Source organism: Nannospalax galili, unplaced genomic scaffold (assembly GCF_000622305.1).
Source record: "Nannospalax galili isolate Female #2095 unplaced genomic scaffold, S.galili_v1.0 scaffold624, whole genome shotgun sequence".
Taxonomy (NCBI): Eukaryota; Metazoa; Chordata; class Mammalia; order Rodentia; family Spalacidae; genus Nannospalax; species Nannospalax galili.
The window spans coordinates 1188952-1203633 of NW_008351633.1; the positions used below are offsets into that span (position 1 = coordinate 1188952).

A 14682-nucleotide genomic window follows, 5' to 3' on the forward strand; every position below is an offset into this window, starting at 1 on the left:
TCTTCTCTCCTTCCCTCCTTTCTTCCTTTTTCTTTTTTAGCCATAGAGGCTGTTTGAGTTTATCAGCTGTTTGAGTTCACTAAGCTAATAGTTGTTTTGGTATCTATACAGGTAAAGAATTGCTTTGATAACTGTTCAAAAATGGAAACATTTAGCTAACCAATCTGTTACTTTGCTGATACAATTAACTGAACAGATTGGTTTTTCTTCCACCAAAGTGAGGCACAAAGGCCACAGTCAGTATCAATATTTTTATGTGACCTTATAACATCACTGAGTAGCATACAAGCACTGGAAATATAAAAGCTTCAGGCCCATCAGTGGCTCTGATGTGAGCTGTTTGCACTGACACTGCCTCTCTGTCATGATGCAGAATCAGACATTTTGGTAGAACTGAATTATTCTCCAAGCCAAGGGGACATGTCTTTGTTAATACAGAAATGACAAGATAATGCCAAAGCACATTTTCTGATAAAAGGAATTCCCAAATTACTAGAGAAGGAGAAATAACAATACATGGCCCACATGTGCTGACTATATTGGTTGGACCTGTGCTGATTTTTGTTTTGTTATTCCTTTCTTCTTTTTCAGGGCAAGGCTTCCAATTTCTGTTTCTACAAATCAGTTAACCAGTCTTTCAGTGATTGAACCAATCAAGTTCTTCTTCTAAAGTCCCAGAAGGGAAATTTAAAGTTATCTATCCCCAATTCTCTTTCTTCACAGTTTTTCACTTATTTATTTGACATCTATTTTTCCTTTACAATTTTATGCTCCATTAGAGCAGATCTTGATCTTGTTGTGTTTGTGCCTGATATAGCCCACCAGAACATACAGAGCAGGAAGTTAGCAATGTTAAGAATTAAAAGTGTCAACCAAGGAGGAGTGTAAATTATACTAATGCATAAATCCTAAACAAGGAGCGATCACTCTGTACCGAATGAGAATGTAGATTATGATAGAAGGGAAATGTCACTGCAGAAAGGAGGGGGGTGTTGTGGACAAAGGAAACACAAAGACAAGGAAGTGGACAGGGCTAGAGCAGCCCAGCAGGCGGAGGCTGAGGATTGCAGTTGCTCAGTAAGGGTGAAAATGGCAGATTTGAACCAGATTATGACAAGCTCTAGGATGCAGGGCTAGTGGAGCTACTGTTTGTTGTTTCTTTCAGGGAAAGGGAGTTCATTTTTCAAACCAAGGGTGTCATGCGAAAGTGGGCTTTTCAGAGGACATATTTGTTGGCGGTATGACATCAGTATGAACTGTTGAGAGTGGGAGAATGGACTGTGGGAAGGAGTGTCAGGATGAAGGGTAGAGTTAGGAGCAAGGGTTTTGAGTCAGTGAGACTGGAGTTTGAAGACTTGTTCTACCACCAGCTAATGGTATGATTTAGTTCCGTGTTTACTGATCTGTAGTCACAGATACTAACAGCATACTTCACTGAATGTACTGATGATTAAAGTAACGCAGCAGGAAAAATCTGGTACAATGCTTGGCAAAGAGTAATCCCAATAAATAATAACGGTTTCTACAGTTATTGTCGGGAGGACAATGCAGCTGCTCAGTGTGATATAGGATGCCTTTGCTTGGGCAGTAACTAAAGAGAGGGAAGGTAAATGATAGACTTTGGCAAGGAAAAATCACCATAGCTAGATGACCTATGGGTCTGAGTAATGAAGAAGTGTGTCTTGTTGGATGATAAGAAAAAGGATAAAAATAAGAAGTCAGATAAGTTAGTTTTGGAGGAAAGATGACTATTGGAATTCATCGTAAAGCACATGATCCTCTGTAAAAGCACTCAACAGGGCATGCTGGTGAATGCCTGTAATTATAGCACGTGGGTGACAAGAAGAACAGCTGTTCAAATCCATCCTCACCTACACAGAAAGTTCCAGGCTAGTCTGGGCTACATGAGACCCTGTCTCAAAACAAAACTAAAAACTAAAAATGAAAACTACTTAAAAAATCTTTTGTTCTCTGGATCTGGTAGAAAATGCCTGTAATCCCAACAATTGGGGAGTAGCAGGATTGTCACAAGTTCAAGCCAGCCTGGTCTACACACAAAGTTCTGGTTAGCTGGGGCTGCATACCAAGACCTTGTCTCAAAAAAATAAAGGAAGTATCGTTTGTTTAGCATTAAGCATGGTGTCAAACACTGTTTGCTTGAGATATACATATAAAGATGAAGCTTTTATTAAGTAACCTTGAGAGTGATACCTTCTTTGCCAAGTGGCTGGCCTCCACTGCTATGTCTGTGCCAGAATTTCCCATGCCAACCACAAGGACTTGCTTGTCTTTAAATATGTCTGGGTGTTTGTACTGTCGGCTATGAAAGTACTGGCCTTTAAATTTATTTATACCTATAGAAAAAACAAAATCAAGTAAAGAATGTATAGAATTAGCGAATGAAGTATATTTTTCACTTGATGACATCCTGAAAGATGATTTAGTTTACTTATTAATACTAGGATACTCAAGTTTGAGGAAATCTGAAATACTAATATCCAAATGTACAAAATGTTAGCAGGCAATTTTTTATTTAATCACTTCATGAAATTATGGGCAAAGGGTGGTACTTATCTCACCTCTTATTTTACTTACCAAATAATTAACTATTGAGCTGAAGTATTGTGGCATACATAAGACATAAACAAAAGTGTCAGGAGTTATTACCATCTTAAGGTTGATGGAAGTCAATGGGATGATAGTATTCTATTTACTAATACTGTATTTATTCAAGTTATGCAGCTTTTTCACAAACAAGAAGCAAGAGAAAGATGTTGAAGAGAAATGTGAATCATAGTCTTTATTCAACACACTTTCGGGGGACTTTGACTACGTGCCAGTAATTGTGCTAGATGATATGGGTCAATGAACCATGGTCCGCATTCACAAAGGTCCATACAAGTTGGAGAAATTTGAAGATGTCCATTTTGGTGACTGCAGCTCATTCAGAGTTTGCTGAGTCAGACAGAGCTGACTCAGAGAAAAAAGGGTTATGTGAGTCACATGAGGATTACATCTCAGCTTACTACGTATCTCAGGAAGGTGATGCCAGATCCCATTGAGACACCAAATGCAAACAGAAAGCTTTTTGAGAATCCTCTCAAGTCCATGCTACACAATCAGAAGTAATATGTGCTGAGCAAAGACCCTGGATTTTGAAGAAAAAGTGATAAGTTCTCAGAATAAATGCATGTGCTTGCGGGAAGTGATCATCCTAAAACCTGTGGCTCTTTAATTCACCCCGAATCATTAGGAATCTAGCATGGATCCTGATCAAAATCTAGCTACAGTCAAAAGCATTTAGATTTTGGTATGAGCGTAACCAGGTTCAAATTTTAACTCAGTTCAGGAATGCTGTGTAGTTCAGAGAGTTGTTGAGGAAGGAAAGCTAAGAAAGCCCAAGAAGAATCACAGAATAATCTCTAGATCCTTAGGTTGCCTTAGAATCTCTCTGGCTCGTGCTATTTTGGGCTATAAATGGACAAAATGAAACTTTGTGGCAGAGTCCTATGGACTAGTAGTTTCCTTGCTTAGCTCACAAGACAGAGTAAGAATTTCCCGTAGGTAAATACACTGTGGTAACAAATCCCAGAATGTACTTAGCTAAATAAAACTAGTCATTTGGGGGAAGTTACACATTTACTCTAACTGTGATACTCATTTTTATGAAGACTTTTTGGAGGAACTCCTTTGAGATTTCATAAGTTGTGATATGTGTTTTAAACATCTTCACCGAATTTATATTTCTGTCATGGTTCACAACCACTCCAAGAAAGCCTGCTGTAACTGGGATTGGGAGGGTTCCATTTAAAGTCATAATCACAGAGTCTTAGAGCTCAGAAGCTCCTTGACAACCAAGTAGTGCCTGATAAGACGGACACTGAGAAGGACTGCAGGTTTCACACAGCCCTCTCCATTGGATTTATGATACGTCATTGGTTAAAGTGATACACATTCCTCAATTTGTTGGGAAATCCCCCCAGAGGCTTAGAAAAGTGAAGGAGGAGACCAAAGATTATAAGGTAGTTACCCATGTAGCTAGAGTTTATGCCTTCTAGACTCCAGCCCACCCTGTTCAAACTGCACACTGGCTTGCAAGCATTCATAGTGTGCTTTATCCTGATCTGACATGACTTCTCATATGCCTTCTAGGGCAGGTCCAGTACCATGACAGGCCCATGAGTTTGTTGAACATACTAGTACCACTCTGGGCCGTATGTAGACTGTGATTCCTCCACTGGTCTCCTAGGAAACTGTAGTCATGTCTCTAATGCAGGCTCTATGCTGTATCCACTTCTGTGTTACCAGCACCTAGTGTAATACTGTGAGAGCTGAATAGATGCAGTTTCTTTTAAAGTATGGAGTTTATTTTAAAGTATAGAGATGACACTATATCAGGAGTTTCCTTAGGAGAGACTGGAGTGACTGGCTTCTCAAGGCTCTGAGGTGTAGGGAAGAACTCACAGTATTGTGTTGCCTTGAGGGCTGATGAAAGCCTATCACGGAATGTGTTCAGTCAGAGGCTTGGGGGAGCCTTAAAAATTTTTAATTATGTTTTATTGTGTGTGGTGTGTATATGTATGAGAGCACACAGGTACCACTGCATGTGTGTAGAGATCAGAGAACAAGTTGTGGGTCACTTCTTGCTTTCTACCATGTAGGATCTGGGGATCAAACTCAGATGGTCAGGCTGGTCAGCAGGTGCTTTTATCTGCTGAGCCATCTCTCTATCTCAGGTTTGGAGTTCCTAAAGATCAGTTTCTTGCATTGGGAAGAAGTCTGGACTCGGTTCTTCTTAATTACATGATTCTGTTGTAGGACAGTTTTAAAAAATATACATTTTATTTATTTATTTTTATTTTATGTGACTGAGTGTATTGCCTGCATGTATCTAAGTGCACCCATGTCATGCAATGCCTGTGGTGATTGGAAGAGAGCATCAAATTCCCCTGGAACTGGAGTTACTGACAGTTTTTGGCTGCCATGTAGGTACTGGGAATTGAACGTGGGCCATCTGCAAGAACAGCGAGTGCTCTTAACTGCTGAGCCATCCCTCCAGCCCTGTTGTAGGACAGTTTTCAGGATATACTTTATCCTGATCTGAACTGACTTGACTGAGCTCTGGGACAGATTCAGGTTCACTGAGGCACATGAGTTTAATGTGAAGATGAATCTTGAGATCACTTCAAGTTATATCTAAATGGTTTGTAGAACAACTTTCTTGTCCTTTTAAAAATATTTATTATTTTTATTTTATGGGCATGAGTGTATTGCCTGCATGTATGTGAGTGCACCCGTGTCATGCAATGCCACAGAGGTCAGAAGAGGGCTTCGGATTCCCCTGGAACTGGAGTTAAGGACGATTCATAGCCACCATGTGGGTGCTGGGAATCGAATCTGGGTCCTCTGCAAGAGCAGTCAGTGCTCTTAACTACTGAGCTATCTCTCCAGCCCCTCTTCTCCTAACTTTTAAAAGCTTTCTGCAGGTGAAATAAACTAATTCATTTTCATATTCAAACCACTGAATTTTCTATTTCCTTGAGTTGATATTGAACTGAAATTTGGCATAGATTAACATGAATCTTAGTTACAAAAGTCAGGTAAAGAAACTGAACCCTAAAGATGTCTTAACTTGCATCCTAAGATTAATTTCCCTTTTGACTAGAAGCCTCTTGTTTGGCTACCTATAGGCCCATATTAAGGAGACCAAGCAAGCAAGCAACAAACAAAAATCAGATTTCTCCTTCCACTCTTCATAGACTGACATTTCTGTCCTTCGAACTTAAATTTGGCAATGTGCAGCAGCTGTTGAGGTGAACAACTTGTCTGAGCATCCCATGTTTCAGAAGACTAAGTACTGCCTGCAACTTAAGGAGGGACATTGAACCTCAGTGAAGCATAAAACTGCTTACATTGTTCTCTGTTCTCTTCTGCATTTATACATTCTTTGAAAGCCAAAAACTGGCTAGAAAAATTCTGGTTAGGAAACAATACGCTGTTATCCCACAGGCTTAACTATTTAAAGGGTTCCTTAAGACAATTTGAGTTATGTGCAGACAATACTGTACCTGGAAAGGAATCCAGGGGCAAGTGAGGGTTGGTCAGAAAACCAGTGCAGACCATGACGGCATCAAAGATGGCTGAGTTTTGTTTCCCTTCATGCAGAGTGACCACTTCCCATTGGCCAGAGCTGGCAAAATCTGGGCGTTTTGTTACACTGCAGACTTTGGTCTGAAAGGAAGAATGAAATCACAGACATGATAGTAGTTTTCAAGTTTTCTTTAAGGACTTGGTGGCTGATAGGTGAATGGACATTTCAAAAGCTCCAAAGCAGAGACTAAACATGTTCAATAAACAATCCTAGAATCCCAACCAGGCTATTAAGTCAAGTATGATTTATTGGATGGAAGTCTTTTAAGTTTGGAAAAGTGGTGGAACCTAAAGATTTTCAGTGATTTTCTCAAATTCTCACAGAGAATGAGAGAACTGAGCTTATGACCCAGGGTTCTAATGAGTTTTGAAGACTTTTCTTTATATTATGTAATCTTATTTTTCAGAGTTCTCTCTTTAATAATAGCTCCTTTAATAGAGGCAAGGATTGTATAACTTTGAAAACAAAAATTTGGTCTTAGGTATCTTGTTTATGAAAAGTCTTAGAGAAAATGTTGCTAAAGTTCCTCCAGATTTAGAGACCTTTTGTCAACTTTATGGCCTGAATTATTTGGGAGTAGGCCAAAGTTCAAATAGTCTATTTTTCTCTCTCTCATTGAATACATGAGTATTAGGTTCTGATTTAGGAAATTCCTTCCTTCCTTCCTTCCTTCCTTCCTCCTTTTACAATACATACTTTATTGATTTTTTTGTATTTCATATAATGCATCTTAATATCCCCTATTCTTTCTTTCTTTCTGGGATGCTGGGGATCAAAACTAGGTCTTTACACATGCAGTGTAAGCACTGTACTTCTAGTCCCAAGATATTTACAATAAATTTAATAGAGGTCAAAGCAAAAATTTCTCATTAACCAAGATGTTTTCTGCCTTTCTTTCCTTTTCAAAACTTTCTAAGATGTGTTTCTTAAGTCCTTCCACCTGCCTCACTGTTTGGCTTATAATACTCAAAGTGCCTACTAGGCTTCTAAATTTGTGTCATCAATTGTATCTTGTGAAACCCAAGATATTTACAATAAATTTAATAGAGGTCAAAGCAAAAATTTCTCATTAACCAAGATGTTTTCTGCCTTTCTTTCCTTTTCAAAACTTTCTAAGATGTGTTTCTTAAGTCCTTCCACCTGCCTCACTGTTTGGCTTATAATACTCAAAGTGCCTACTAGGCTTCTAAATTTGTGTCATCAATTGTATCTTGTGAAAAGGGCTTCATCAATATTACCAGTTCAATACCTCACCCACAGAGAACAGGGTTATGCTACAGAGATGTAACAGAGATAAGAAAAGGAATATTTCCTGACTGCTAATTGATGTTCACATCTTACCTTGAATTGAATGCACTTCAGAAGGTCGAACCGCTTTGCATACAGTTTGAGATATTCCAGGAATAGAGAATTTGGTACAAAGTTTGGATAGTCTTCTGGGAATGGAAAATCTGAGTAACAAGACATCTCCTTGCTGCTGTTAGAAACCACAGACTTGTAGAGACTGGCTCTACCTTCTTCCACGTGTTCCTGTACAAACAGTGCATACTCATGAACACACACACACACACACACACACACACACACAGAGTGAATGTTAAGGTTTTCAAAATCTCAAACATTGAGTTTGAGGTGAGACACATAACATATGCTAAATGCCACTTTTTAAATAGAATTAGCTATTCTGCCAGTGTAAACTGCCTGACCAGAACCATGATTTTAATCATGACATGGCAGCAAATAAACCTTGGATGAGTTCACCTGTCTATAATCATGCATTATCACTGCAAAGTGCAGGAGAATATAGAAATACGTAGACAGAAGCCTGAAAGCAGCTTCTGGATAATGAACAGTTGCTAGGTACTTTGATTTCATGATGTATTCTTAGAATGATGTGGAGAAACAGAACTCAGATTACGAAGGCTTTATATTCAAAATTAAAGGTTTTGGATTTTTATAGGAAGTTCATGGCAAGCCCATTGAATGGTTTGAATATAGAAGTGATTCGTATTAAACTTTGAAAAGACAATTTTGTCTCTATAAAAGTATTAAAAAGCCCCCTCTCACTCTCTCTCTCTCTCTCTCTCTCTCTCTCTCTCTCTCTCTCTCTGTGTCTAGTTAAGAACCCCAAACACAAACTTGCTTGGTTGGTAATGAAGACCTGAGCAGAGAAAATGTTAGCTGGAACCTAGAGAGTTGGCATTTGTGAGATGGAGTTAGATAGATTGCACAGGATTATGAAACCAATTTGATTTATGGGCTGGGAGAAGCAGGCCAAAGTCAGACTGAACAACTATTGTCATGGCATACACTGACCAATTTTTTGCCTCCAGTTTTGACTCAAATAATTAGTAGCATCAATATCTTCTGAATGATGGGTTTTAGTAATCCATTGCTTCTGTTTCTTGTGTAGCATTATGTGGGATTGTGCTTCTGATTTCAATGAGAAAGTTTTTAGTGTTTTAAATTATTCATGATGTTAGATATACACAATTTCTTTTTACAATAAAAAAAGTTATTTTATTTATGTGAACAAGTGGAAACATGAACACAAAGCTCATGTCTGCATAGGGCTTACTCAGCTCCCCTAAACTATGTGAATCTAGATCTGTATGAAATATATAGCAATCTTAAGGAATGCAATTAAATATGATTAAATGTTACTAGTTAAAATAATGCAACTGGTCACATAAATTGATATGAGTTGCCTGTAACCTGCTTATATGTGATCCCTTTTCTGACAGCTTTACTTTACAGAATACAGCTAACATACCAGAAGTTGAAAGGTTTCTGAGAAAGATGTCTGTTTAAATCTTGATCTTTTATTCTGTTGGAATACCTGAAGCAGTGCTGATCAAATGCAGTCTGCAGAGTGGAACAGTACCAGTATGAACTAGTTATTAGTCTATGCTAAGATAAATACAGATATCATTAAGAGCACCTTAGAAACATCTATAGTTTAATTTGACACTGCTTAATATTCAAGAATATGGTCTCCTTCTGTTGTACAGGACACAGATTAATCTTGGTTTTGGTTTTGTCTAACTTGTGTCATGATTCACATGGAACTTGAGCTGGGCACCAACATGCAGTAGAACTCTATTACAATGCATGATGTTTTAAGCATAGTCATCCACAAATGCATAAAGTCTGGAATCATTTTATTTCATTGTAAGATACTTTATATTTAATTATAACCTTATAGGATAAATTTTTTGAACTGCCTACTAATAAAGTATTGAAGATAAAAAATTTTTTCTCTGAGTTTTTTTTATTGAGTTTTTGTGCATTTCATGCACATCTTAATCATCTTTGTACCCCCTCTCATTTGTAACCTCCCACAACCTCCCCCCACTGGATTTCATGAATTCTGTTATTTATGTTAAGGCCTAGCAAGTCAAGTTAGTGTCTCCTGATGTTCCTCACTCTGCCTATCTAGAATCCCTCCCTTAAAGAAGATCACCCTTTGCTTCACTTTGAATAGCAGTTTTTTAAAAAACAGAATACCTTGAACTGCTGACACTCCTTTTAAAAGCTTCCATTTCAATCAATATATCTTTGTGAATTTTGTTTCTCTACTTTGAGTACTACTAAGCAATACTTAGGAATAGTTTCATTTACTTTATACTCTATAAAGAGCAGTGTCATGATGGACCCTACATTAGAAACTTTGATAGGCCAGAACCAAGCACAACTGGTACAACAAAAATTCAGATATTGGGTTGGGTGTGTATTGGTGGTAGCACATTTGTCTGTCATGCTTAAGACCTTGGATGCCATTCCTAGGACCAGAAACAAAATGACCAAAACAAGCACTTTTAGACATTAGTATAAACAATGTATTGTCAAAGTATGCCTATAGATATTTAAGATGGGGAAAGCTATTTCAAACAAAATGTTTTCTTTGGCCCAAAGTTACAAGTGTAGTAGAGAATTGCTATTGCTTATTATTTATATGTATGCTTTCAAAGACCATTGTGTCTATTTTTGTAATTGTTATATATTTAGTGACATTTATTTAAATTAATTTTATGACTTCTAACTCAAAAATTAGAATTTATTATATTTTTATTTTAATTTTTTCCTAAAAGTTTATTTTTAGTATACATGAAAAGCAATAATATATAATTAACTATAAAATGAGAAAATCCATGGGGCTGGAGAGATGGCTCAGCAGTTAAGAGCACTGGCTGCTCTTACAGAGGACCGGGTTTGATTCCCAGCACCCACATGGCAGATAACAACTGTCTGTAACTTCAGTTCCAGGGGAATCTGATGCCTTCTTCTGACATGTACGGGTATTGCATGACACAGGTGAACTTACATACATGCAAGCAATACACCCATTCACACCCCAAAATAAATAAAAATTTGAAAACAATTAAAATCCAGTTATTCTGGTATAACCACTATGGAAGTCAGTGTGGAAAATTCTAAAAAGACTAAAAATAGAACCACCATATGACCAGCTATATGAGTCCTTGGCATATGTTCCAAAGACTTGATGTTCTACTACAGAGGTACTTGCTCAGCCATATTTATTTTTTCTCTTTTCACAATAGTTAGGATAATGAAAATGTGATACATATACATAACGGAGTTGTGTTCAGCTGTAAAGAAAAAAAGAAATCATGAAACTTGCAGGTAAATGGATGGAAGTGGGAGGCAGGTAGGTAACAAAGTGAAGGAAGTAATCCTGACCCAGATAAACAAATGCCATATGTTCTCTGTCATTTGCAGATTCTACTTCTGGATCTTTAAATATGAATGTATAGTCTGAAGTAACTGCAGAAGCCAGCTAAGTAGAAAGGAATGATAGGGGAAGAGGGGAGGAGCTTGAGAGAGGGGACTAGTGGGGCATCAGGTCCTATCAAGGAGGAAATGGAAAAAATGGGGGCGACTTTAGCTGAGGAGGGTGTGAGGGAGGCTAATACAGGAAGAGAGGGAGGAAGGAGGGATAAAAATACTAAAGATGTTTGAAAAACCATGGAAAAATGTTATTGCATAAGCTTACTTAAAAGTACCCATGTAATATATACATGAGTGAACGTACATTGCTGAAGACTATCTAACAAAAAGACCAAAGCCAGGCAAGGGAAACCAAAAACTTGAGTTCTTGGTCAAAGTAGTCCAAGAAACTTCCAAAATATATAGACCACTGCCATAGCCTTTGGTTGCCTTCAAGAACTTGAAGTTAAGGACCCTAATGCTGAAGGCATTATATACTTCTGACACAGGACTTTGAGAAATTGAGCTAGAAATGACATCGAAGCCTCCTTCTTGAGGACTAGCTCTCACTGTATTGGAAGGTGCTATGCAAGCTGCCAAGGGAGAAAAGCAATCAAGTCTTACCCAGCTGTAAAGCAGGAGCTACAACAACCTGCCCAACAAAATTTCTCTATTGGTACACTAGTAACACTTGCTTTGAGGGTAGTCAACAGCTATCTAATTGGGCTTAAGAAGCCTGCTCAATAGGAGGGAATTCATGCTTGATACTGTAAACATAGCCAGGTACACATGGTTGGGAGGTCATAGACCATAGAGGAGAACCTACTACTGCCATGTTCCTAAACCAATCTAATTTCTTCTGTATTCTAAATACATATCCTGTTATCCACAGATATGTGCAGCTCTCACCACTCATTAAAGAAGCTTCTTTTTGCAACAGACGGAGACTATTGCAAAGTTCCACAACAGATCAAAATGTAGAGAATAAATGACAGTGTGTTATGTAGCCCCAAGTGATACATTTACAATGCAACCACTATACCTAAGGCTCAGGAAACATTGAGGAAGAGAGAGCAGACAGAGAGCCATTGTAAGAGCTAGGGAACCAGGATGCCCACTGTTAGAAAACGTTTTGTTAGACACGACAGGAAAGCTGCATCCCTGAAATCCCCAAAATATGGTTGCCTAAGCAAGACCTGCATAATGACAACGTCAGTCCACATGCCAATGTAGATGGGGGAAATTTCACAAGGTCCCACCTCTAGATGAAGATCTACAGGCAGTCAGTGGATGCTGAGAGGGGATCAGTTTTCTCCAGGGATGAACTCCCTGATAGGTTATCCTTTCCTAACCGGTCATCCCTAAATACATAGACACAAACAGAAAAGGACAAGAAGTTGAGAGGGAGGGGAGCAATGTAGGAGGCATTGGAGGGGGAGAAAGAGAGGTAGAAAAGGAGTACTCATATATGAAATTCTCAAAAACTTTAAAAAGAAAAGAAAATCCAGTTATTTTAAGTAGTTGAAGAAGCACAGCTCTTTAGAGTGCTTCTGTGAAATATACCTGGGAGATCTGATTGGCATGGGGATGCTGTTTCTGTAGGTCTGGGAGAGCTTACGATTCCAAATTTCTAGCAGAGCATAGTCATATGATTTTTTTTATATGCTGCTAGTCCATGGATCATACTTTGAGTAACCAGGCTTTATAACAGCATTCACCCGATAGGAATATGATAGATGCCACATTTATACTTTTTTCCCCTGGTATCCATATTTTAAAAAATAAGTGAAGGTGATTAAAACATATTTTAATTAATATACTATATGTAAAATATTATTTCAACATGTAGTCAATCTAAAATTATTAATGAAGTGGTTTGCACTTTTTTATATTAAGCTTTCAAATTTAGCTCTCTCTCAGTATTTATATATATATAGGCTAATTTTTCTTGGCATTGTCCCTGCCAGTTGCCCTGTACTCTGAGTGTGGGAGTCAACACTTCCTCAGAACTGATTGGACCGTTTGGGGGGAAGTTTTGTTTTCATAAAGCGAAAAAATGCACGTGAAGGAAAGAGAGGAGCTATGGCCTGTGGAGAAAGGGAGGTTGGATTCATGTATCCAAGTTGATCCAAACATGTTGAGAAGTTCTATGATAACTGAATTGAGTTTAGAATTAAAATGAAGTGAAATAAGAATTCAGTTCTTTAGTTAATTCAAACTGCATCGCAAATGCTTCATAGTTGTGTAAAGAGTGACTGCTATGTCAGATAGCACAGTTTTTTAGGAACATCCTTGAACCTTACGGTGAGCATCCCTCCGAATTACAGGAATAAGAGAGTACCCCTGAAGAGCTGTTGTACTGACAAGTGAGGAAAAAATAGCCAGGGATGAAACTGCACCGAAGTAGGAAAACAATTGTAAACATGTGGGGCTCAATTTTTCTGTCGTTTCCAAGAACACTGCATAGCAAATACAATTTTCAGTAAAGACAAATTACACACACACACACACACACACACACACACACACACACTCACACTCACATTCAGCCATGCTGTTTAAGGAAGGGAGAGAAATGTATAATAAGCTTTGTAGAATGTCCACAAAAATAGTTCCCAGGGGACTGGAGAGATGCTCAGCAGTTAAGAGCACTTACAAAAGAACTGGATTCAATTCCTAGCACCCACATGGCAGCTAACAACTGCCAGGAACTCCAGTTCCAGTGAGATCCAATTCTCTCTTCTGATTCTGCGGGCATTGCCCAACACAGGTACACTTACATGCAGGCAATACATTCATACATGTAAGACTAATAAAAAAAAAGTTTCCAAAGTTAAAGCTTTCTAATGGCATACTTATACATCAGGGAGTAATGGGGACTCTGGAATGAAATAAGCCAACAATCATGTATTTTAGAAATTGTTGCAGCAAATGAACAAATAAAAATAGGCGAGGGGAAAAGACTTCTATTTTGCAAAACTTAGGAGCATTATTGTCAAGGCAGAAAGAAGAAAAGCTTCCAGGAACACTGAAATCTTGTGAAATAATGGAGAGCAGATGTTAGCAGAAGAGAAACTGTAGCTTAGAAATCTTAGCCCTTAGGGTAGAATCCCAGATGAACCCTGCTTTCTTCTTTCCTCCCACTGAATGCTTTTGGATAAATACCAGGTCTGCAGTATTAGGCTCATCTGCGGTGAGCATGGATCCACATTACCTCCCAACGGTATGTGTGGCTCTTGGACCATCTCCTTTAGTGCTTGCTTCAGTGAACAATTTGTCCCAGTGATTCCCAGCCCTTCTAGACCTGGCTTCAGATCCCTTCAGCTGTAGACACTCCCTGACATTGTCCTTGTGTGTGTCTGCCAGTTGTCATGGCACTCAGTGTGGGAGCACATGGCTCCTGAGAATTGATGGGGACATTTGGGGGAACAGTTTCATTCCCATGAAGTGAAACAACAAATGAGAAGGACGAAGGGGAGAGATGGACTGTGGAGAAAGGGAAAAGAGTGAGCACATGAATGGAGGGGTTTGGAGCTTCTGGTCCACTTTGGTTCTGCAGCTTGATGAGATTGTTACTACTACCCACGGGGATGCTTGGTGGGACTCTTGGATCTCTCAGGATTTGCCTGACTTTTGAGCTGTGAAACAGACTTGAACTGCATGCCACATCTCCATTGTACAGTCAGACTGTCTAGGTTCACATATGAGCTCTCTATTTTTACTGGATGATGGTTGGAATTTTCTTAACTTGTCTCACTTTCTCCATATGTATGTAGGAGTAACTATGGTATATACCCCCTGGG

General features: G+C 38.6%; 1 protein-coding gene across 1 annotated transcript in view; it reads right to left on the reverse strand.

The window, feature by feature from the left end:
• The window catches only part of Fmo1 (flavin containing dimethylaniline monoxygenase 1), a 28515-nt gene that overhangs the window by 6799 nt on the left and 7034 nt on the right, over positions 1 to 14682 (reverse strand). Inside the window, exons 2-4 of the mRNA XM_008848522.3 lie at positions 7493 to 7681; positions 6069 to 6231; positions 2212 to 2354 (exon numbers count right to left, since the gene is read on the reverse strand). Coding sequence (XP_008846744.2) covers positions 2212 to 2354; positions 6069 to 6231; positions 7493 to 7681 — 495 coding nt within the window. The remainder of the gene's footprint in view (positions 1 to 2211; positions 2355 to 6068; positions 6232 to 7492; positions 7682 to 14682) is intronic.